The following is a 26,701-nucleotide window of genomic DNA, read 5'->3' on the forward strand; positions in this document are numbered from 1 at the left end:
GTCTGAGCCTAGTCAGTGACTAGACTCTCACTATTGTGTCTGTTAAACTTGACACTCTTGAAAGGCAGGTGCTTTGCGACCCTCATCTTGGTCTGGTTTGTACCAGGAAGTCAGTAAATGTTTCATGGATAAATGCTTTGAGTCAGCATGTTTTACTTTTTAAAGTGCTTTTATTTTTCTTCTTAATACTAATTCTGCCACCTGGAACGCTTGAAAAATAAATTTTAACTATTATTCTTTACTCTTGTTGCATTTCAGGTTCACCTGGATAGCTTTTAAAATAATATGGGAATGGCATTGGTGTTAATATCCCCATCCTTACTGATTCTAATGTGTATCCAGAATTGATGATTACTGCTCTCTGATAATCTAATCTTTTATGTTCCTTTTTCATCAGGTGTTTATTGAGCCACCTACTATACGCTAGGTGCTGTGCACTGTTACATAACTCTCAGGGGCACCATTCACATAAAATATAGAATGAGAATTAAGAATACAAAGATAAGATGCTTCTGCCTTCATGTCTTCTCCTATCTAGACATCATTTGTGTTTCACAGGAGCATGATTTGTTTTCTCTAGACGTTCTGTAATTTGTGGGTGGCGGTATTTAAATGTAATGCCTCAGACTAAATATGATGTTTCAGATATGATATGAGTAGTGCATAGTTCTATAATAATGCTGAATTCTTTGACTTAGAGACTGTATTTTTATTAATGCAGCTTCAGTTTGTATGGGTTCAGTTCCAGGCCACCACAATAAAATGAATATCACAATAAAGTGAGTCACATGAAGTTTTTGGTTTCCCAGTGCACATAAAAGTTATGTTTACACTATACTATAGTCTGTTAAGTGTGCAATAGCGTTATATCTAAAAAAAAGCAAGCGTACATACCTTAATTTAAAAGTACTTTATTGCTGAAAAAGGCTAAACATCATCTGACAACACAGGGTTGCCAGAAACCTTCAATTTGTAAAAATCATAATATCTGCAAAGTGCAATAAAGCAAAGTGCAATAAATTGAGGTATGCCTTCATTACCTGTTTCAGCAGCTGTTTCTATTCACTTATATTAACTTACGGTAGACTAAGGTCCTGAGAACTTTTTTTTTTTTTAATTTAATTTTATTTATTTTTTTATACAGCAGGTTCTTATTAGTTATCCATTTTATACATATTAGTGTATATATATCAAGCCCAACTGAGACCTTTTGATGCAGAAAAGTTCTCAGGTCAGGTTTGCTATAGTCTTTGCTAGGATTTAACCTTTGCCTTTAATCTTTGAGTTTTATGTTATTATTTCAAATCATTTTAGATGAATCACATCAAAATTATGTGATATAATTTTAGAGATATATTTTCCTGGGAACAAGATTTAGCCTCAAGATATAATCAAAATCATACCTCAGATATAGTTAATAATTAAAGCATACATATATAAATGGAGAAAGTAAAATTTGTAATAAAATATTAATATACTTGATTTTTTTCTATTAAATTTTATACCACCACATTAAAACATCTAGGTGAAACAATTTGATGTTTAGAGAATCTTAACATGGGGTTACAGGTAGGTTTTTTTGTTTTCGTTTTCCAAATGTTATCTTGCTGTTTTAGGCACAACCAATGTCATTATCTTATTACAGTATGTCTTAGTCTGTTTGGGCTGCTACCAAAAAACAAAAAAATACCATAGACTGGGTGGATTAAACAATAAACAATATATTTCTCATGGTTCTGGGGGCTGGGAAGTTCAAGATCAAAGGGCTGAGAGATTCAGTGTCTGCTGAGGACCTGCTTTCTGCTTCATAGATGACTGTCTTCTCAGTATTTCCTCCTACGGTGGGAGGGGTTAGGGGCTCTTTTATCATAAGGGCACCAATTCCATTCATGAGAGCTCTGATCCTCATAACTTAATCACCTTGCAAAGGCCTCACCTCCAAATACCATCACATTGGGGATCAGGTTTCAGTATATGAATTTTGTGGGGACACATTTAGTCTGTAGTACAGTGTGTAATACGTAACATTTTTTTTTAATCCATGTTTTCTGTTCATTATAGGTACAATGACTATTCCACAGACCTTATTTCTTCTTAACTTTTTTCCTATGTCTAAGTATATCTTAACTAGCCTGCATTAGTCAGTATCTCTTGATTTGGAACATTCAAAGGAGTGCTTAGAAAAAGAGTGTCAGAAGCAACTCATTTTCTTTTTACATCATTTTCTAGTTCCCAAATAATCATAGTGAGTGTAAGCCCAGTAGCCATCTCAACAGTTCCAGTGATGTGAAAACAAAACTTTATCTGTGAAATATGTCTAGTGGTATATAAAGATTCTCTTGTTGTGAGAACTTCAGACCCTCTAAGGAGGAAAGAGATCTGCTTTGGAATTATTAATTTTTAAATAGGAATGACTGTTCCCTAACTTCTGTTTTAAGTTTGATGCAGCCCATTTTTTTATACTAATCATCTTCTTGAGCTGTCTCCTTCAACAGTAATTTTAACTGAGAACTCAAAGCTTTTGGCATTGGCCACAGTTATAATCAGAAATGGTCATTCTTTAAATTACTTCGTGTTGTGAAACTAAACCATGTGGTATTGGAACAGTTGCAATCTGTGGCTCTCAGATGTGGAAAAATAACATACTTTAACCAACTATTTCTCAGCTACATATATCTGCTACATTATGTGCTGGTTTCATGTTGTAATCTTAGAAATCAAGACAGAATGAGCCAGTTCTCTCTGGCAGAACCCTGTAAAAGTACTGATTTGTTTCTTGTCAGGTCTGGCTTTTTGCTTTTATTCACTGGAATGTCAATTCATTATTTTCTGTGGAAAATTCTTTTTTGAATGGAAATTCTGACTATTATTACCTTGTCTTGATTCTGGTAAAGAGTATAGAAGTAGCTACTAAGAGTAGAAGTAGGAAAGAGAAGGTTGCAAGATACAGGATAAAGAAGTGAACTATTTACAATTAAACTTTTATTTATATCCTTTTTTTCGGTATAGTCTTTTCATATTGAACTTCTGAGTATTTACTTTGTTTTTGCTTTGCTTTCTAGGTGATGGGAATTGCAGCGATACTAGAGGCTTAGAAATTGCTATAAAGCAACGTGTTGATGATGCACTCACTTCAAAACTTCCAATGTTTTACTTGGTCAACAGACCTCATATTAGTTTAGTACCTTCTGCATATCCATTTCAAACAAACTTGGAATATAAATTCCTGAGTCTGAATTGGGCACAAGGGGACATTTCTTTGGAGATTGTGGATGGCCTAAGTGGGAAGATCACCGAAAGGTTAGCGTCACTAATTTCTTCAAAAATCACATATTAAGCAAAACAATACATTTTAATATGATTTTTAAAAACTGTCTTGTTTTTTTAATACAATTTTTTGAATTGTGATTAATAATAATAATAGTTATCAAGTGTGACTATGTTGCAGGCATTGTACTAATTAAAAAACTTTTTTTTTCCTGATGAGAACACAGACCTGGAGAAGTTATATAATTTACCAAAGTTACGTAGTAAGTGGTGGAGCCAGTATTCAAAATCAGTCTCCAGATCCTTTGTTTCTCTAGTGATCATTAGCATTAGAATTATATAATGTATTTGTTTTAAAAATTCAGTTTTTCCTACTGAATCTGAATGTCTGGATTTAGGGCTCCGGAATCTGTATTTTTGACGACTTTCCCAAATATTATTTATGTACACTTGAGTGTGAGAACTATTGTACTATGTTATACTGCTTTCTTATAAAAACCCTGTGGGTTAGGTGATATTGTTGGTTTTTTTTACAGGTAAAGAAACTGAAATTCAAGCTAGTTTAAATATCTTGCTTAAAGTCACCCAACTATTAAGTGACACAACTAGGATTCTGATCTGGGATTTTATTTACAAAGCCTTTGTTCTTAGCCATAATACATTATGCCTTTTAGACATTTCTTTGTAATATCCCTGACATTGATTATCAGGTAAAATTAAAATCCTCCTTTTGGTGTGAACATACATTTATAATGTGGTAATGAATAATGTTAAAAGTTTAAGTGCCTAAATTTGCTTTCTTTGTGAAAGACAAATTAATCTTAAATTAAGATCACATACAAATGTTTCTTGGTATGAACTCAGTCAAGCATACTATTGATTATTTCAACTAGGATGAATTATACTACTTATGCATTGAGTCAGCATAAAGAAGTGTATTTCTGTTAATAACAGACTACACACATACAAACAAAACAGGTCTTCTGTGGAAGACATTAAAAAACTGTTTACTGAGGGACTTCCCTGGTGCTGCAGTGGTTAAGACTCCATGCTTCCAATATGGGGGGCATGGGTTTGATCCCTGGTCAGGGAACTAATATACCCCATATGCCACATGGCAAGGCCAAAAAAATAATAATAAAAAAACTGTTTACTGAAAACATAAAATAATAGTATAACAAAGATGAAATTAATGTAAAATGAGCTTAACTCATTTATTATGGCTAAGTGCTTGCCAGGTGATTGCAAACACAAAGAAAGGAGATATGATCTGATTATTCATCCCCAAAGCATTACATAAGGCAAAGAACACTTTAGCAATATAATCCACGAAGAAGAACAGTTCTGAGTAACTGCAACAAATAACATAGTATCAACCTTCATAAGGCAGAAATTACAGAAAATAAGAGGATAAATAGAAATACACTATTAGTTGAGGCAATAATTCACCTCTTTCAGTTCATAGTAGGTTGAGTAAACAAAACAATAAGCAAGAATATAACAGTCTTAAATAACAATAAGGTAGATTTGATTAATTTCTTTAAAACTCTGTACCATAAAATATAAAATATACCTGCTTTTCAAGAACCTGCAGAACATTAACAAAAATTGACCATATGTTAGGCCACAAAGAAAACCTGAAATTCGAAGAAGTAAAAGTGATGTAGACAGTGTTCTCTGATTATGATGCAATCAAACTGTAAATAACAAAATCAGAATATTTAAAAACCACTTTCATTGGGAAAAAGAAGTTCTCCAACTTTTGGCTCAAAGAGGAAATATAAAATGAAACCACAGAATATTTAGAATACAGGATATTTAGAATATTTAGAAAATACTAGAATATTTAGAAAACAAGGATGTTTAGTGCATTGCATTTCAGAACTTGTAGGATATATAGCTAAAGCAAAGTGAATGGAAAAGCCAATTCTTTAGATGCTTATAGCAACAAATAATGAAAATAAACAGAATGAAGTTCATAAAACTAGAAATGTAAATTAAAGAGCTAGAGAACTGAAGAAGTTAGAAATGATCATAAAAAAACTGATTCTGTGAAAAAAATCAGTAGGTAATCTCATATATACTAATGATAAGGGAGTAATTACAGAGAAAATTAAAAGAAGTCATAAGAAACTTCTTTGCTCTACCATGCAAATATATTTGAAAATCTGGGTGAAATGCATATATTTCTAGGAAAAAATTTTTCTAAAATTGGTACAGAAGAGGGAAAAAAATCTAACATTATTTTCTTGAGAAAGTTACCAAGAAGGTGCCCTACCTCTTTTTCAAAGAAAGCACCATTCTGAGGTGGTTCGGATTAATTTTATAAACCTTTAAATAGCAGAAACTTCCAATGCTATCTAAAAAGATAGAAAACATTCAAATGCTTTTATGAAGTGAGTGTATCATTGATACTTAAACCTAATAGAAGACTGCTGCCCCCCTACCACAAAAGTTACAGACCAAGCTCACTTTTATATCCAAGCAAAATTGCTAAATAAAATATTAGGAAGCAGAACCTTAAAATAATATATTTTATACAATAATACCAAACGGCATTTTTTCTAGAAATGTGAGAATAACATAATAAAAATAATACTAAATTAGAAACTCGTATTAATGTAATTTGTCATATTAATTGACCTAGGGAAAAATACCATATATTCATTTTTATAAATTCTAAGAAGACATGTAATACAGCTCTACAACTATTCTAGATAAAGATACTCAATAAAAAAAGGAATAGATATTTTTGTTAAGGGTAAAATATATCTTTATTAGTCCAAAAGTGCCATCATGATTAATGATGAAATCTCAGAGTCATTTCTACTAACATCTGAAACAAGACATGATTGTTTACTGTTATTGCTGTTATTTAACATGTTATTTAATGCATTTGAACAAAAGAAAGAAATGAGAGATATAAAATATTGGAAAGGAGGAGGTAAAATTACGACTCTTTGCATATGGTATCATTTTATACCTGAAAAGCCCAAGAGGATCATCTAAAAAACCACCACCAAAAAAAGGTATGATGGTGGAAAATTAATATATAGAGATTTAGTACATTTCATTAATAAGCATGTATGTTAACTATTACTGCATATAAACTATCTCAAAACTTAGTTGCTTAAAACAACAGCCATTTATTGCTGTTCAAGTCCTTAGGTCAACTGAGCTAGATTTGGTAGGGCTCTCCCATGTGTCTGGGGTCCACTCTAGGTCAGCTGTAGGGCATCTTGGCTGATCTTAAAGGGACAGCTGGTCTCTGGTCCATGTGTTCTCTCATCTTCTAGTAGACCAGTCTTAGGAGGCTCACATGGCAGAGTAAGGGGTCCTGAGAGAATGAGAACACAGAGCCTCTTGAGGCCCAGGCTTGGAACTGGCACATAGTCTATTTTATTCACCAAAACAAGTCACAGGGCCAGCCCAAATTCACGGGGAGGAGCAATCAACCATAGTTAGTGATGGGAGAATCTGAAAAGTTACATTGTAAACAGCATGGAGACAGGGAGGAATAAAGGATTTTGGCAATTTTTGTAATCTATCACAAGAACAACTAATGAGAAGATATAATGAAGGGAAAGAGTTACAATAGCAAGAAAGCTCATGATCTGTGGACCCACTTCTATTAGAAACATAGAAGAATACGTATCTACATGTGCATACATACATACATATATATGGAGAGTGGTGAGGTGAGTGTGTATATTTTACTTTTTTAGTGAGTCAAAATTTACAAAGAGTGAAATGTACTGTACAATTTCATGAGTTTATATATATATATGCCTGTGTAACCATTACCTCAGTCAGAATACAGGACATTTTCTTGATTTCAGAAAATACTTCTATGCCCTCTTCTAGTCAATCCTTGGTAGAACCACTGTTTTAATTTGGATCACCATAGATTAATTTTGCTTCAAACAAAAGAAATGTTCCAAATATCAATCTTCTGCTTTAATTTTTAATGCAATACTCTGATAACTTAAACTATAATTTCATAAAAGAAATTAGCTTCAGAAAGTTAAATATTCAGAATAATTTTATGTAAAAAAATTTCACTATATACACTGCACATAATTGAGATATTTGTAGATTCTGTGTTGGTTTTAATCCCTACAAGTGCCAACATAAATCGCTGAATAATGATTAGTGAATGTTTCATTCTTTTCTACTTCAGTTCCCCATTTAAAAGTGGTGTGTCAATGGCAAGTCGGCTTTGTAAGGCTGCAATGTTAAGTCGATTTAACCTGCTTGCCAAAGAAGCTGAAAAAGAAGATTTACTTGAAGCTAGTACATATCATGCAGCTAAGGTAAGTCTTTAAAGGAATGAAGCTAATCACTGAAATAAAAATTTAAGACAATAATAATGTGGTAATTTTATAACGATGATGATACATAGCAAAAGTTGGGTAAATAGTTCCTGAAAATAAGAGATTGCCATGTAGTGGTAAAATTAATTTTTAAGTGAACATGCTGGAAATTGGATATGTAAATAAGTGTTGCCCCTTAAAGTAGCTACCTCAGTATGGTGTGTACCTACTTTGACAATATTGATCAAAACCTACTGTTGTACCCAGAGGAACAAAATGGTAATAAAATTTCTTATGTATATGATATTAACTATGTTAACTATAGTATTTAAGTATTCTAAAATGATATATTAGTATATTCATATAAATTAATTTGCCTGTCTTAAAATTGTGAAACACCTTTAATTTGAGTTTGTGATTTGGGCTTAAGTGATGTAGATAGCCTTTTTCTATCTTTAAAAATATATATTCTTTTTTTAGTATTACAAACATAATTCATGTCTGAGTAGAGAATTTAGAATTTTCTTTTTAAGTACAGAAGGGAAATATTACTTGTAAATCCACCTACTACTCAAATATAATACTCCTAATCTTGTAATGTAAGCATGTTATTTCAGTTTCTTGTCATGTATTTATATTTTTGTGTATGCATATATTTTAAAATATTAAGCTTATATTATATATGCTTGTTAATCTGATTTTTTCATTCAACATACTATGACCTGAGCCATTTCATAATATGTATCCATGTTATCAAATTATTAAATACAAACTGTTTTTGATAACCTAATTTCAGTTTCAGTAATAATATTATGTGAAAGTCTCTTAATTTCACCAATATCTTAATACTCAAACTGTATAATTTCATCCTGTAAAACAATTAATATTAACTATAGGTTTGTTTGTATATACAAACATTTTTAAGTATAAAAGCTTACCTAGACAATTTCTGGTTTGGGCATAAAGAGGTTGCAAGTCATCTCTGTAAAAAATATAAAACTGGACAAAATTATCAGGGGAAAAAACCCCTTTTCACAACTCTGGTAATTAACTAAAGGCAGAAAACACACTGAAAAGTGTATATTCTTGTAAAACTTTTAGAACTTTGGGTAAGAACAGCAAGAATTTGTGGCACCTTTGCCCAAAGCTGTTCCTGTTCTGTCTCCTTCCTCTCTGCAAGTTTGAATGGCAAGAACTGTAGTTTTATCAGATTAAGAATGCCACCAAAAGTAGTAGATTTTCTGCTAGAGGGGATGAACTTGATTTGTGGCAGAGGGTGAAAATTTGTGATTTTTTCAGCTAAATGTGCCAAACCTGGTAGAGGAAAAAATGGAGAAAATCAGTAACTTCGCTGGCCCAAGGTTGCAGTCCTTGGGGCAAGTGGTATACCAATTAGTAACTTAACAGGTAGATCTTGGGAGTGAAAGAGCCATGGAAGGGTTGAGAGAAATTCTCTATATATCCTTGGCTGACTGAGAAATTACACTCATGTGCAATGGAGACTCAGGAGAACCCACTAAAGAGTGAAAGTGTGAAATAGAACTGCCTGCAACATTAAATACACTGTACCACCCACCCCTCCCCAAATGAATTGATCAGAAAAAGGTGGAAGCCTTTTAGGTTTAAGGTGTTTGAGCATAATGTCTGCTGAAATCTTTTCCTTATCACTAAGCTATTTGTTTATCACTAAGCTTTGCAGATACAGGGTAACCACTAGGAAGCCAGGCTAAAACATAACAAAACTGGAAAGAGACAATACACACCATGGGGAAAACAGATCTCACAATTGCAGCAAACTTAAAAAAAATAAAAATAAAACAGAATCCGGAGTTGCTACAATATATTATCTAAAAAAGTCTCTTTCAACCAAAAATTATGGAATATGTAAAAAACAGGAGAGTAAAACCTATACTCAGGAAAAATAACATTCAGTAGAAACTGGTTCTGAGTGGATCCCAATGTTGAATATAGCAAAGGCTTCAAAGCAGCTATTATAAATATGTTCAAGTAATTAAAGGAAAATATAACAATGTTTCAGTAAATAGGTATTCTCGGTAGAGAAATAGAAACTACAAAAAGAAAAACCCCAAATGAATATTCTAGGATTGAAACAATATATACTAACTGAAATGAATAATTCTCTAGATGGGTTCAACAGTACATTTGAGATTGCAGAAAAAATATCAGTGGACTTTGAAGATAGATCAAAAGAAATTATTTTAAAGGACAGAATGAAACAGGTTAAAGAAAAATGAACAGAGCTTCAAAGATTTGTGGAACAGTATTAAGTGTACCAACTTATGTTGGGTTGCCTCCGTTTTTTAAGTAAAAATAAAAGACACATTTTTCATTTTCACCAAGAACTTGATTGAACAACGTATTTACCCTTTGTTCCACTACCTTCTGCCATTTTTCAGGCAACTTCATAATTCCATCTTCCCAAAACTTTTTCTTTTCGAGTAAAGAACTGCTCTGTGTACCTTTTACAGTCTTCCAGGGAATTGAAATTTTTTCCATTAAGAGAATTTTGTAAAGAGCGAAATAAATGGAAATCCAAAGGTACAATGTCTGGTAAATACAGCAGGTGAATCAGAACTTCCCAGCCAAGGTGTAACAGCTTTTGCCTGGTCATCAAAGAAACATGCTGTCTTGCGTTATTCTGATGGAAGATTATGCATTTTCTGTTGCCTAATTCTGGATGCTTTTCATCTAGTGCCGCTTTCAGTTGGTCTAATTGGGAGCAGTACTTGTTGTAATTAATCGTTTGGTTTTCTGAAAGGAGCTCATAATGGAGGACTCCCTTCCAGTCCCAGCATATACACAACATCAACTTCTTTGGATGAAGACCGACCTTTGGTGTGGTTGCTGGTGGTTCATTTCACTTGCCCCACCATCTCTTCCATTCCACATTATTGTACAGTATACAATTTTCATCACCCATCACAATTTGTTTTAAAAACGGAATGTTTTCATTACACTTAAATAGAGAATCACATGTGGAAATACAGTCAAGAAGGTTTTTTTTGGCTTAACTTATGTGGAACCCAAATATCAAAGTGATTAACATAACCAAGCTGGTGCAAATGGTTTTCAGCACTTGATTTGGATATTTTGAGTATGTTGGCTGTCTCCCACGTGATATAACGTTGATTGTTCTCAGTTAATGTCTTGATTTGATCACTGTCAACTTCAACTGGACTACCCAACCGTGGAGCATCCTCCAGCAAGAAATCTCCAGCACCACACTTCAAAAACCACTTTTGACACGTTTGATCAGTCACAGCACCTTCTCTGTACACTGCACAAATCTTTTTGTTCATTTTGGCTGCGTTTTACCTTTCTTGAAATAATAAAGCATAATATGCTGAAAATGTTGCTTTTTTTCTTCCATCTTCAGTATTAAAATGGCTACACAAAAATTCACCAATTTTGATAAGTCTTTTTTTAAATGCACAGTGATATGACAGCTGTCACATACAATCTAACAAAATTGTTTTGAATGAAGTTAAAGACAGCTAAGTGATACTAGAACCATCTTACGGAAAAAACCAAATGAACCTTTTGGCCAACCCAATGCTAGGAATCCTGGAAGAAAAGGAGAGAGAAAAGGGATCAGGAAAAACATTTGAAGAAATTACTTTTAAAAGTCCCCATATTTGAGGAAAAATATTAACAGATCCAAGAAGCTCAAGAAACCCCAAGAAAGAAAAAAAGATTCAAACCTAGATACATCATAGTCAAACTGCTTAAGACCGAGACAAAGAGAAAATCTTGAAAGCAGCAAGAGAGAAAATAGTTATCAACCATAGACCAATACATTTTAAGGCTGATTTCTCATTAGCAGTAATGGAAGCAAACCCAGAAGAGCCAAAGCAATCTTGAAAAAGAACAAAGTTGGAGGATTCACACTTCTTGATTTCAAAGCATACTACAAAGCCATAATAATCAAGATAGTATAATACTGGTATTAGTATAAACATATAGATCAATGAAATATGATTGACAGTCCAGAAGTAAACCCTGGCAATTATGGTCGATTGACTTTTAACAAGAGTGCCAAGATCATTCAGTGGGAAAAAACAGTCTTTTCAGTGAGTAGTCCTAGGACAACTGAATATCCCCATGGAAAAGAATGAACTTGGACTTCTACGTCATACCATATACAAAAATGAATTCAAAATGGATAGACCTACATAAGAGCTAAAACTATAAAACTCAGAGAAAAACATAGGAGAAAATATTTGTATCCCTAAGTAAGAAAAAAGGCTTCTTAGATATAACAAAAACACAATCCAGAAGAAAAAAAATAGTATTTTAAACTTCATTAAAATTAAAACTTTTGCATTTCAAAAATTATCATTAGGAAATTTGCAAATCATATATTTAATAAGGGGCTTGTATCCAGAATACACAAAAAACTTTTGCAACTCAATAATAAAAAGACAGATGACCAAATTTGTTGAATGAGCAAAGGATTTGAACAGACATTTCCACAAAGAAAATTTTAAAATGGCCAATAAGCATATGGTGTTCAACATAGTCATTAAGAAAATGCGAATGAAGACCACAGTGATATACTACTTTACACACATTAGGATATAGCTGTAATAAAGAATGACATTAACAGGTGTTGTCAAGAATGTGAAAAAATTGGAACTATCATGCATTGCTGATAGGAATATAAAATGGTACATGTACTTTGGAAAACAATTTAACAGTTCCTCAAAAAGTTAAATATGAGTTATCATGTAACCCAGGAATTTCACTCCTAAGTATATGCATAAAAGAATTGAAAACACTTATCCACACCAAAACTTATACATAAATGTCTGTAACAGTATTCATAATACAGAAAAGGTAGAAACAATCCAAATGTTCATCCACTGATGAATGGATAAACAAAATGTGGCATGTCCATACTATGGACTACCATTCGTCCGTAAAAGGACCTCTGAAGTACTGATACATTCTACAGTGTGGGTCAACCTTGAAAATGTTAAGTGAAAGAAGCCAGCCACAAAAGGCTGCATGTATGATTCCATTTATATGCAATGTCTATAATAGGCAAATTCATAGAAACAGAAAGTAGATTACTGATTTCCAGGGGCTGTGGGGAGGAGAGAATGAGGAGTGACTGCTAATGACTGCTAATGGGTACAGGATTCCTTTAAAAACAAAAGCAAAATAAAAACGTTGCCAGGTAGACAAAAATTAAGAAAATTTGTTGTTAGCAGAACTTCTCTAGAAGGAATTCCAAAGGAAGTCCTTGAGGCTTGGAAGAAATTATACCAGATGATACAGGAAGGAATAAAGAATACTATAAACAGTAATTATGTGGGTAGATATAAAAGATGTGTGTATTTTTTCTCTTATTTTCTTTAAAAAACCAAAGTTGTTTAAAATTATTTTAGCACTGTATTATTGAATTTTATATTGTATGTAAGTGGAGTATAAATGGCAATATTAAAGGACAGAGAAAGAAATGGATCAATATTGGAACAAAGTTGCTGTATATTGGCAGGATTAAGTCAGTATAAATCTGAAGCAGACTATGGTAAGAGAAAGAGGCATATTGTAATTCCTAAAGTAACCATGAAGAGAATAGCTGGAAAAGTACAGCTAAAACATCAACAGAGGAATTACAATGGTGTACTAAAAATGCATTTTTAAAAGGACTAGAAGGCAGTAAAGAAGCAGAGAAATGAAGGACACAGGACTTGGAAAATAAAGTGAAATGGCAGACATAAATCCACTATATCAATAATTACATTAAATTTGAATATTCTAAATGCTCCAGAAAAAAAACGGAGATTTTTCAGATTGGGCTGAAAAGCGAGATTCAACTGTATACTGTCTGTAAGAGGCACGTTAAATTCAAAGACACAAACAGATTGAAAGTAAAAGGATGAAAAAAAAAGACATACCAGGCAAACAATAGCAGTAAGAGAGCTGGAGTGTTTATATTAATATCAAACAAGTACACTTCAAGATGAGCAGTATTACTAGAGACAAAGGGTAACGTGTTATAGTGGTAAAAGGTTAATACATTAGGAACATACAACAATTATATAAGTATATGGGTATAACAGCAGAACCCAAAAATACATAAGCAAAAAATGACAGCATTTAAAGGTGAAATGGACAATCTACAATTATAGTTGGAGGTTTTAATGTTCCTCTCTCAGTAATTGATAGTTCAACTAGACAGAAAATCAGTAAGAATATAGAAGGCTTGAATAACACTACAAACCAACCAGACTAAACACTATACACAACAGCAGAATATACATTCTTTTCAAATACACATGGGGCATTCTCCACTATAGGCCATATAGGCCATAAAGCAAGTCTCAATAAGTTTAAAAGGATTAAAATCATACAAAGTATGTTCTAACTACTATGGAATTAAATTAGAAATCAACAACAGAATGAAATCTAGAAATAATTATACATTTGGAAATTAAACAACTTCTAATCCACTAGTCAAAGAAGAAATTACAAGGGAAATTAAGAAATATCTCAAACTGAATGAAAATGAAAATACAACATATTAAAATTTAGAGAATACAATCAAAGAAATGCTTAGAAATGCATAGCTTTAAATGCTTATATTAGAAAGGAAGAGAACCATAAAATCAGTTATTTAACCTTCCACCTCAAGAAGTTAGAAGAGCAAATTAAAAAAAAAAAAAAGAGAGAAGAAATAATATGGGATGGGTTGGAAATTAATGAGATAAAAGGAAAATCAGTAGAAAAATCAATGAAATCAAAAGTTGGTTCATTGAGAAAAATGAACAAAAAAAATGATACTTTAGCTAGACTAAAGAACTAAGGAATAACTGAGAAATAAGAGACAACGCAAGTGACCAAAATCTTGATGAAAGAGGAGTCATCACTGAAGACCCCAAAGAGCTAAAATAATTATAAGGAAATACTATAAACAACCTTTTGTCAACAAATTAGACAAGTTTGATGAAATGGATGCATTCCTAGAAAGACAAATTACAAAACTTGACTAAACAGAACATCTGAATTGAACTAAAGTAAAAAAAAATTGAATTATTAATTAAAATTCTTTACTTAAAGAAAAGCACCAGTGCAGTTATGGCTTCGCTGGTGAACTCTACCAAACATAACAGCAAAAATTAACATAAATCCTACAAAAACTGTTTAATAAAATAAAGGAGGAGAGAATGCTTCCCAACTCATTTTATGAGGCCAGTATAATAACCCTGATACCAAAAGTGGGCAGAAACATCCAGGAAGTGCAAACTACAAATCAGTATCTCTTAGGAACATAAATGCAAAAATTCTCATAAGATATTTACAAACCAAATTCAGCAACATATAAAACGGATTATACACCATGACCAAGGAGGTTTATTCCAGGATGCAAGGGTGATTTAACATCAGAAAATCATTTGATGTATTATGTGAATATATTCAAGTTCAAAACCCACATACTTATCTCAGTAGATGTACATAATGCATTTGACAAAATCCAACACCTATTCACAATAAAAACACTGAACAAATAAGAAATAGAAGTGAACTTCCTCAACCAGATAGAGGGCATCAATGAAAAACTACAGTTACCTGACAATGCTGAAAGGCTGAATACTGTTTCCCCTTCCCCCAAGGATTGCTCTCACCACTTCTAGACAGCATGATCTATACGTCCTAGGTAGAGGAGCAAGGCAAGAAAAAGGAATAAAAGGCATCCAGACTGGAAAGGAAGTAGAAAAACTGTCCTTATTTCTAAATGATCTTGTATGTAAAATATCCTGTGAAATCTACCAAAAACAACTATATCATGTGAATTTAGCACACAGTATAAGAACAATATAGAAAAATAAATTGTATATTTATATACTAGGACTGAACACTCCAGAATTAAACTTGAGAAAAAAATTTCATCCACAGGAGCATAAAAATAAACTTAGGAATAAATTTAACAAAAGAAGGTAAGACCTGTACACCAAAAATGATGAAACATTGCTGAGAGAAATTTAAAAAGACCTAAGTAAGTGGAGAGATGCACCATTTCATAGGTTGGAAAACTCAGTATTTTTAGAATGTCACTTCTCTCCTAAATAATCTATGGATTCAGTGCAAGTTCTATCAAAATCCCAGTAAGCTTTTGTGTAGAAATTGACAAGCTGATTCTAAAATTGTTACGTAAAATCCAAAGAACATAGAAGAACCAAAACAATTTTTTAAAAGAACAAAATTGGTAAAGTTACCCTACCTAGTTTCAACAACTTACCATAAAGCCACAGTAATCAAGACAATGTATTGATGTAATGATAGACATATAGATCAATGGAACAAAATGAGACCAGAAATACGCCCACACACTTAGGAGCAATTGATTTTGTACAAAGGTACAAAGTAATTTAATGGGAGAAAGAACAATCTTTTCAACAAATGGTGCTGGAACAGTTGGGTATCTGTGGGCAAGCCAAAAAATTAACTTAGACTTATATCAGTCTTACAAAAACTTCAAAATGGATCATAGAACTAAAAGAAGTAAAAACTATAAAAACTTCCAAAGAAAATGTGAAGAAACATTTGTCTTCCTAGGTTAGGCAAATTTTTCTTAGATATGACACCAAAAGCACAATCCATAAAAAAAAAATTGATGGACTCCAGAATTTAAAACTTGGATTAAGAAAATGAAGATACAAGCCACAGAATGGAAGAAAATACTTGCAAATGATACCCTTGACAAAGGTCTTAGATCTAGACTAGATAAAGAACTCTTATAACTCATTATTAAGTGGGCAAACAACCCAGTTTTTCAAAGTGGCAAATAATATATACAAATGGCTAATACACATATAAAAGATACTCAGGCTGATTACTCATTAGGAAGATGCAAAATCAAACCACAGTGAGATACCACTGCACACCTACTAAAATCCAAAAGACTGACTACACCGGGTGTTTTTGTGGAGAAACTAGAAACCTGTTGTACTGCTGACGGGAATGTTAAAATGGTATAAAGCACTTTGGAAAACAGTTTGGCAGTTTGTTATGGAGACAAACATATACTTACCATGTGATCCAGCACTTCCATTGGTATCTATCCAGGAGAAACAAAAACTTATAGCCACACAAGCCTCTACATAAATGTTCACAGCATCATTATTTATAGTAGCCAAACCTGGAAACAGTTCAAATGTTCATCAGCTGGTGAATGCATAAACAATGTGGTATATCCATATGATGTAATACTAATCAACAATAAAGAGGAACAAACTGATACATCAAACAACATGAATGAATCTGAAAATGGTATGCTAACCGAAGGAAATCTGACACAAAAGAGTACATGCTGTGTTAATCACTTTTAATGAAATTTCTTGAAAAAGCAAAACTAGAGACAGAAAGTAGATTCTTGATTGCCTAGGACTGGGGCTGGAAATATAGAGCACAATGGAACTTTTTGCAGGTGATGGAATTGTTTTACAACTGGACAGTGATGGTTGCACACATATATAAATTTAGTAAAAAAAAATCAAACTGAATACTTACTAGTGGGTGAATTTATGGTATACATATATTACCTAAGTATAGCTGTTTTTTTAAAAGTATGTTCATTTAAAAATAATGAAAGGAAATAAACCAAAATATTAATGATGGTTATCTATAGTTTGGGGATTACAGGTGATTTTTATTTACTTCTGTTTTCTCTATTTTTCAAGTTTTCTGTAATGAGTATGATTACTCTTCTAATTAAAAATTAAAGAAGAAAACTTGTCTTTTAGGAGTGTTGGGAAGGAAAATTTTTAGTTTCAAAAACAATACTGAGGAAAATGGGAAATCAAAAAGATTTTTCTTAATTTTTAAAATGTCAAACTAAAAGAATATTAGGGCTACTTACTTTTCATAAGCCTAATTCTGCCTATATTCTATAATTCAATATTTTTTTCTTTCTGTAGCATATGTCTGGATCCTATCAAGAAGCTAAAACTTTGTTGAAATCCTACCTACAGCAGCATGGCTATGGCTCCTGGATTGTGAAATCTCCCTGTATAGAGCAATTTAGTATGTGAATTAAGCAATCCATTGTCATGTTAAAAATCTTTTTTTTTTTTCGTGTGTTTTGACTACTAAATTGTTTTTTTAAATACTGGTGGTTTTCGGCTTTTAAAATCAGAGTCATGCAACAGCAGTGTTCAGAGATTGCTGAAATTTTGTAAATATTCATGTCAATTTATGTTGAAACATTAGGGTTTTAAATGTTTTTTAGTTTTTGAAAAAATAATTATCTGCTTCATTATTTAGCTATTTTGTATTTATTTTTATAGACATTATAAAGCCATTACCCTTTTGTAATTTAAAAGAATATTCATTTTCTTTTAAGTTTTTGCTTTAAAGTTATTTGTTCAGCAAAGATATTCAGCATTGTGTCCTGATATCTCACTCAAGTTTTTTTCTTAATTAAAAATTGGAATTCAAGAATATAAATAATAATTCTTACTCATTTGTTGATTAAATCAACAGACATTAGAATGTCTAATATTTGCCAATAACCATAGTAAGAAACAGTAACTAAAACATCATTTCTCATGTCAGAGAAGCTCTTGAATGCAAACTGAACATGTAAATGCAGAAAAATATTAATCATGTTGGGGAATAATTTGATACATTAGTTATTCTGATTAATAGAGGATTATCGTAAATGCTTTAAGATTGCCTATTTTCAGGTATTCTGTAAGATCCATCCAAATGTTATTCTTTATAATTTAGATTGGTAGGGATTTCTAATAATAGATCAATAAAAGATTATTTAGCTTTATATTTGTATTTGTTTATACAGTTAGATGAAAGAAAAAGTTTAGTTACTCTTGGGTTAGGATATATATCTTTATTGAAGTTGGGAGTTTGTGCGATACTTTAGCCTCTTCGATCTCTTCCTTAGTTTAAATCACAGATGAATTAAACATTGGCTCTCAGACTTTGTTCCTCTTAGCTTGGATCTTTATTAAATTAGTAAGTCTCACTCCAACTCCAACCCATATGAACTATTATAATCTCTGATAAGGTTAATGTAGGGTTTTTGTGTTTTTGGATTTGTTTTATGTCTGTTCTAAAAGTATGGTAGAGTTTAGTTGATGAACATTGAAGTCATTCTGGAAAGACATACTTACATGTCTTTCAGTAGACTAGATTTTATACTTATCAGTAGGTTGAACCATGTGAAATTGCCATTTTTATGGGGGGGAAATAGGTCAAAAATGGTCAAATATGGGCAGTTTCATGTGGTTCAACATAAATATAGTATTATTAATAAGTTCCATTTCCATCAATTAGATGATATCTAGTGCTTATTTCTCTAAATTGGTATTTCCTTCTAAAATCATTTTAGTCTCTTATCTGGGTTGATTCCATCTACAGCTAATTTCCAGCCTTTATTTCTATTACTTTACCTCTCTTTGATAGTAAATTGCCTCTAAAAATACAACACCTTTCATCTTCTCTTGGCTCTTCACATTTGTGGGTATTTTGCTTTTGACTGACACAAAATAAGGAAGAGCACCAAGTGGTTAATATTTGCCTCTGAAAGCTTTGCCTAACTAGTGAAAGGTCATATGTTAGACAATTTATTTCCTCAAGAAATTTTTAATTTTAAGGGTAAGGTAAAACAAATATACCCAGCTGTTTTATAGACAGAATCTAGTCAGTGCCACTTATTTATTCAACAAGTGGTCACTGAGTGTCTCTGTGTATGTATTATGTCAACTTACATATGGTGGTGTGATTTAGAGAAAGATTATATTCTAGAGAGGGATAAGCTATATAAAGGGTAAAAGAGATGGCATTTAGTAGAAGGCAGTCATTTAGCAGAAGGGGCAGGATATAGATGTGAAACCCAACATTGGCTGTTATGACTCTTGACAATTGTAAATTATTTAATTTCTTTTAGCTCAGTTTTTTATCTTTGCAAGGATGAAATTGGTACTTGTGGTTGTTATTCTTTGTTCAGGGTTGGAAGCTTAATAGAAAGGACTTCAGGCTGCCCTTCTTCAAAAGTGGAAATGCTTATTATCTCTTCTATATATAATGTATTGGGGTTGTACAAAATATTTTGCTTTAAGAAAAGCAAACTTTTTAATATAAATCATATGTAATATTTAATTTATAAGCATGCTGAACACAATATTTGTAAGCATGATAAATACGTTATTTGTGGCAGATATTTTTCAAAGATTTTTATAAGAAAGGTAGATAATTATGAAATACTTTTATGTAGAAGGATTGGGGTAAGCTCTTTTTCAATACAGGAAAAACATTTTCTTCAAAGTTCCATTTATTTTTAAAGTTCTGTTGGGAAAAGCAAACTTCTAAATTTAGACTTCTAAACCTCTACTTCTAAAGTGTTCAAAAACCCATGAAACTAGTTTAAAGTCCTCTTTTGGCTCCAAGGTTCTGTTATGTTACCTGAAGCAAGCACTGAAAGATGGGTAAAATTTAGAAGGTTGAAATGAGAGAGAGAATGCATTCCACTTAGAAATTATGAAGCAAAGATTAGAGGGGAAATCTTACAGTGTTTGAGGCCAGTATAGAACACTGGATGGAAGATTTGAGAAATGAGTCTAGCAGATGTTCTCAGTTTGGTAGGCAGAAGGGAGTCCTTGAAAGATTTTGTGTAGGGAAGTGACCTACAGTAAAACAGCATTTCACAACATTTTCTTTGTTTACTTATGGAAAATTTCAGACATACAGAAGTAGAGAGAGTAGTACCCATCACACCTGTATTATTAAATCATGGCATGATTATTAAAACAATCTTGTTTCATATATACCTCCCCCAAGTAGATTATGTTAGAGCAAATATCAGACATGTTATTTCATCTGGAAATACTTTGATATGTATTTGTAAAATATGAGGGCTCTTTAACACACACACACACCCCTGTGTGTGTATAACCACAATTCAATTAGTATACCATAAGAATTAATAGTAATTCTCTCATCTCATAAATGTTGTATATATTGTTGGAATCAAGATCAAAATTACATCCATGTATTGAAATTCGAATTTTTGTTAAGTATCTCGTAATCTGTAGATGGCCTCTCATTTTTTCCTTTTAATTTAGATCTTGAAAAAACTGGGTTCTTTGTTTGCAGAGTTTCCCACAGTCTCATTTTGCTGCTGTTATTGGTTATTGCTGTTATTTCTTTTGCTCTCTCGTGATTTGATGACTATCTTTAGTGTTACATTTGAATTCCTTTTTCTTTTCTTGCATGTGTATCTATTACAGATTTTTGGTTTGTGATTATCATGCAGTTTTTATATAACAATCTATATATATACATGATGGTTTTAAGTTGCTGGTGTCTTTTTTTTTTAACATCTTTATTGGAGTATAATTGCTTTACAATGGTGTGTTAGTTTCTGCTTTATAACAAAGTTAAGTTGCTGGTCTCTTAATTTCAAATGCATATTAATAACTCTGCATTTGTTCTCACCTCCCATCACGATTACTGCCTTTTATATCATATTTTACATCTAATTGTTTTGTGTATCCATTAACTGCTTATTGTGGATATAGATGATTTTACTACTTCTGTCTTTTAACCTGTCTACTAGCTTTGTGTATGGATCATTTCTTACATTTACTGTATGTTTGCCTTAACTGATGAGCTTTTTCATTTCTTAATGTTCCTGTTTCCAGTTGTGACCTTTTCTTTTTCACTTAAAGAAGTTCCTTTAACAATTTTGGTAAAGCTGGTTTGGTGGTACTGAATTCTTTTACCTTTTTCTTATCTGTAAAACTTCTGATCTGTCCATCATATCTGAGTGAGAGCCTTGCCAGGTAGAGTATTCTTGATTGTAGGTTCTTTCCTTTTATCACTTAAAATATATTGTGCCACTCCCTTCTAGCTTGCAGAGTTTCCGCTAAAAAGTCAACTGATAGCCTTATCGGAGTTCCCTTATATGTTATTTGTTGCTTTTCCCTTGCTGCTTTTAATATTCTCTCTTTACCTTTAATTTTTGCCATTTTAATTACAGTGTGTCTTGGTGTCTTCCTCTTTGGGTTAATCCTGTGTGGGATTCTCTGTGCTTTATGGACTTGGATGTCTGTTTCCTTTCCCAGATTAGGGAAGTTTTTAGCTATTATGTCTTTAAGTATATTCTCGGCTTCGTTCCCTCTCTTCTTCTTTTGGGACCCCCTATAATGCAAATATTAGTGTGCTTGATGTTGTCCCAGAGGTCTCTTAAGCTGTCCTTATTTTCAGTCTTTTTTCTTTTTTCTATTCAGTATCAATGATTTTTAACTACTCTGTCTTCTAGCTCACTGATCCATTCCTCTGTATCATTTAGTCTTCTGATGTATTTTTCATTTCAGTTGCTGTATTTTTCTTCTCTTTTTGGTGGTTCTTTATATTTTCTAACTCTTTTTTTAAAACTTCGAACTTCTCGCTCTATGCATCCATTCTTCTCCCAAGTTGTTTGATCATCTTTACGATCCCTACCCTCAACTCTTCTTTGGGTAGGTTGCCTAACTCCACTTCACTTAGTTCTTCTTCTGGGGTTTTATCTTGTTCCTTCATCTGGGACATGGTCCTCTGTCACCTCAGTTTGCCTAAGTTGCTATTTGTATTTTTATGTATCTGGTAGATTAGTTATGTTTCCTGACTTTGGAGAAGTTCCCTTTGTATGAGGCGTCCTATGCATCCCAGCAACACACTCCCCTCTCATCATCTGAACTATATCTCTAGGGGTTCCCTTTATGAGGGCTACAGAGTCCTTCCGTTGTGAAGGGCCTGACTAGTGGGCAGTCTTTTAGGCTTTGTTGGTCCCCAGTTGGTTGCCAGGTCTTGCCTTGTGCACAGGCTGCTGGCTGCTGGTTGGTGGGGCTGGGTCACAAGGAGGTGGCTGACTGCAGAGCCGCAGGGAACCTCAGGACTAGTGCTGCCTTACTGGTGGGCAGAGGCAGGGTCCAGAAGACTCTGAGGCTGTTGCCTGCCCACTAGTGGGTGAAACAAGGTCCTCGGGTTAGAGCCGGACTACTGGCAGGCAGAGCCAGGACCTGGAGTCTGGTTGCAGGACCTAGGGGTCCCAGTGCTGGTGTCAGATGGCTGGTGGGGGAGACTGGTTCCTGACACAGTTTGGTAAGGGGTCTGGGGTGTCCTGAAGCTTGTGCTGGCCTACTAGTGGGTAAGGCTGTTGCCCAGCTGGTCCCAGGACAGGGTCTGGCCTGCTGATGGCAGGCTGGGTCCACAGGCTGTAGGATTGTGGTTTTCTTGCCTGGTAGGTGAGGCTAATCCAGAGGCTAGAGCAGACTTCCTGGGGGCATGGCCAGGGCCCAGGGGATTCTGGGGCTGGTGCTTGCCCACTGGTAGGTGGAGCTGGGTCCTGGGCCCTCTGGTGTGCAGGGCTGTGACCAGAGGCAGCTGTGGGCTCAGTGGGTCTTAAGGCAGCCTATATGCTGAGGGGTAGGGTGTGTCCCTGCCCACTTAACTGCTTGACCTAGAGCATTCCAGCACTGGCACCTACCAGCTGTTGGGCCAGGGCAGGGCTGGGTCCTGGGGCTAGTAAGCTAGAGGGATGATTCCACAGTGGCACCCGCCAGCACCAGTGTCACTTGGTAGAAGGAGCTCCCAAGCATGGCTGCTGCTAGCATCTGTGTCCCCAGGGTGAGCCATACTTGCCTCCTGCATCTCCAGGAGACTCTCCAAGAGCAGCAGGTAGGTCTGACCCAGGCTCCTATCAAATTACTGCTTTTGTCCTGGAGTGTGGTGAGATTTTGTGTGTGCTCTTTAAGTGAGATCTCTATTTCCCCCAGTCCTCTGGGACTCCCGAAATTAAGTCCCACTGCCTTTCAAAGCCAAATACTTTGGGGGCTCATCTTCCTGGTGCAGGACTCCTGGGTTGGGGTGTTTGACGTGGGGCTTGGACCTCTCACTCCTGTGGGAGAACCTCTGCCACTGTGGTTGCCCACCCAGGCATGTGACCTGACTATATCGTGAATCTGCCCCTCCTACCCATCCTGTTGTGGTTCCTTCTTTACATCTTAAGTTGTAGAAGATCTTTTCTGGTAGGTTCCAGTCTTTTTCATTGATGATTGTTGTGTAAATAGTTGTGATTTGGGGGTGCTTGTGAAAGGAGTTGAGCCCAGGCCCGGAGACAACTGAAGCCTGGACAGTCAACTGTGTCCTTAGGCAGCCTGTTATTTACCCCCATGTCCAGTAATGCCAGTTTCTTATCTGTGCCATGGTTTGAAAAAGGTTAGAAAGCAGTATTCTAAACTTTTTAATGAAAAATGTGATGGTGTTGATCATGTATTACATCATTGCCTATTGAGGTAGAATAGCCGTTTAATTATATCTGTTATAGGAACTTACAATTTTTTAGTTGGGAGGTATATTTAGATAATAATATTTCATTTTGCACATGAGGTAGTGACATGACTGAGCATTATTTTAAGGAAGCCTTAGATGAAACTTGTGAAAAATAATTTAAGGATAATATGTACATGAAATAGGTACAGATACTTTAAAAATATTGTTGCAGAGTGGATATGAGTGTTGTCAAGCTTCATAATAACAGTTAATGAAGGATCACTGTGACTTTCAAATGCAAGTTTATTTTCTTTGAGAGTGAGCTGAAATTGATGGTTCCTAGATAAAGATAACTTTTCTTTGATGTGAGAAAGGAGAAAGAATATTGTTAAGTAAACAGGAAGCATGCGAATTTCCTCTTTAGAAATCTTTTGATCCTGGTACATACTATAAATTAAGTTGATTTAAAATACAACTTTCTACTCTGTCACTTCTTGTGTTATAATAGATGTCAAAAGTATTTTTGTTTAGTGTAATAGTTTTAGTAGTATCAAAGGAGCATCCTGACTACCAAAACAGTATTTGTTCCTGGAAATAACATACATGTTTCTGTTGTTAAAAAGTCTGCTGAGCCTGAATTCCCTTTCTTTGTGATATTTTAAATCTGGATTATTTTCTTAGAAGCTATAGTTTTTATTGTTACATGATGGTAGAGGTTAAAAAGGTATACTACTCCTGGAAGATTGGTATTACCATTTAAAATCTTTAAATGAATTATTTTGAGAGTTGTAGTTTAAATTGTTCTACATATATTAATATGTTATGTTTGTTAAGAGTTTTGATCTTGATCGTCCAAGCAGTGTTTTTTTATTTTTAATAGCTCCCAGTAGTTGAGGGTGTGCCAAGACCAGCTCGTGTCCCAAAGGGGAAGAATTCAGCATCTAGAATCTAGGTTGATTGGAAGCGAGACCCTCAGGCAGCAGCTGTTAAAGTATACAAATATATATAGTTCTATGGGACCACAAGCCTAAGCCCCACTGGTCCCCCTGAGCCAGACAATCTGGAGGTATCCCCTGGGCAGCATTCACAAAAATCAGGGCTTCAGACAAGTGTATAAGCTCCTTTCTGGGAGGTACCGTTGAATGGTGGCAAGGCAGAGGAAGAGTGCTAAGATGATTTTTCCCAGCCTGTGTTCCCTGAGAGCACCTTCATATCCTCTAGATGTGTGCCAAACTTGAAGCCTGCCCCTAAGGCCAAAGGTCCACGACTAGCAAGTCCCTCTTTCACAGTAAGTCTGGGCGTGTATTTCAGTCTGCTATCTGTGTAGTGCCCTGAGGGGGAGGCTGCCAAGAACTGTCTCTCCAGTGTTACAGTCCTGTGGTACCCAAGAATGCAAGCCCCCCTGGCCACCAGAGCCAGGCAGTCCAGGGCAGCAGTTACAAAACCAGAACATCAGAGAAGGCTATAAGCTCCTTTCTATAAGATACCAATAAGCTGAAGTGAGGTAGAGGGAGAGCACGAAGATTGCATCCACTGGCATTCTCTGAGAGCAACTCTGTAGGTCCCTATAAGTGTGTCAAACCAGAAGCCTGACCCTCAGACTAAAGCTCATGGACAAGGAAATAGGCCTCTTTCTCAGAAAGAGTGGGGGTGTGTTTCAGTCTGCTACATGCACAGTGCCCTGGGAGTGATAGACTTGCAAGAACTCTCTCTGATTGTTACAGTCCTGTAAGACACAGGAATACAGGCCCCTGGTCTCTAGAGACAGGTGATCAAGGGGCATCCCCTGGGTGGCAGCCACAAAAACTGGGTCACCAGATATAGAAAAACCAGGGTGAACAAAGTGAGAGAGTGGCATGGACATATATACACTACCAAATGTAAAATAGATAGCTAGTGGGAAGCAGCCGCATAGCGCAGGGAGATCAGCTCGGTGCTTTGTGACCACCTAGAGGGGTGGGATAGGGAGGTTGGGAGGGAGACGCAAGAGGGAGGAGATATGGGGATATATGTATATGTATAGCTGATTCACTTTGTTATAAATCAGAAACTAACACACCATTGTAAAGCAATTATACTCCAATAAAGATGTTTAAAAAAAAAAAAACAAAAAGAAAAAACCAGGGCAGCAGGAGTGTGTAGAGTCTCCCCTCCAGGAGATACTGGTGTTCTGAAGCACGGCAGAGGGAGAGTGTGCGTGGGAAGATGGTGCCCTCTGGCTTTAGCAAAGCAGAATGAAAGCAGGAAGATGGTGCCCACCAGCCTCTGTTCCTGGAGAGTATAGCAACAGGCCCCTGCCCCTCAGACCAGTGCTTTAAAATTAGGAAATGAATCTCCTTTACATAAAGTCTGGGCACTTTTCAAAGGACTGCTTCTACATTGGGCCCTGGGGCAGGTGAGTCTGTATACAAGCCCTCAGTTTGACACAGCTCTCCAAGTCTCATGGGTGCAAGCCTCATTGGTCTTCAAAGCCAGGTGTTTGGAGGACTGTTTCTCAGGTGCTGGCCTTAAAAGTTGGAGTCCAGTGTGTGGTATTATGAGCCCTCTGTTGCTTAGTGAGAAGCTCCAGGTTTTGAGTTCCCTCCTGGTTGTGGGTCACCTCACAGTAGATGGGATTTATGGTGCGATTGTGTCTTAGGCCTTCCTATCCACTTTGATGTGATGTCCCTCTCATTTGCCCAATGTGAAGGGGCAAACTGGTTTTGCTGGTTTTTAGTTTTGTTTCCAGAGGAAATTATTCCATATACAGCTGTAGATTAGGTGTGTCCATGGGAGGAGGTGAGTTCAGGAACTTGCTACATTGCCGTCTTGAATTGGAGCCTCTC

At 34.8% G+C, this 26,701-nt stretch overlaps 1 protein-coding gene across 2 annotated transcripts in view; it reads left to right on the top strand.

Moving 5' to 3' along the window:
* Window positions 1-17,638, top strand: part of ADAD1 (adenosine deaminase domain containing 1) — a 47,063-nt gene extending 29,425 nt beyond the window's left edge. For both annotated transcript variants that reach the window (XM_028164025.1, XM_007172396.1), the window contains exons 9-11: window positions 3,063-3,300; window positions 7,448-7,580; window positions 17,525-17,638. In XM_028164025.1, the coding sequence (XP_028019826.1) occupies window positions 3,063-3,300; window positions 7,448-7,580; window positions 17,525-17,638 (485 nt within the window). The remainder of the gene's footprint in view (window positions 1-3,062; window positions 3,301-7,447; window positions 7,581-17,524) is intronic.
* The last annotated feature ends 9,063 nt before the right edge of the window (window positions 17,639-26,701 follow it).

This window comes from Balaenoptera acutorostrata, chromosome 5 (genome assembly GCF_949987535.1).
Source record: "Balaenoptera acutorostrata chromosome 5, mBalAcu1.1, whole genome shotgun sequence".
NCBI lineage: Eukaryota > Metazoa > Chordata > Mammalia > Artiodactyla > Balaenopteridae > Balaenoptera > Balaenoptera acutorostrata.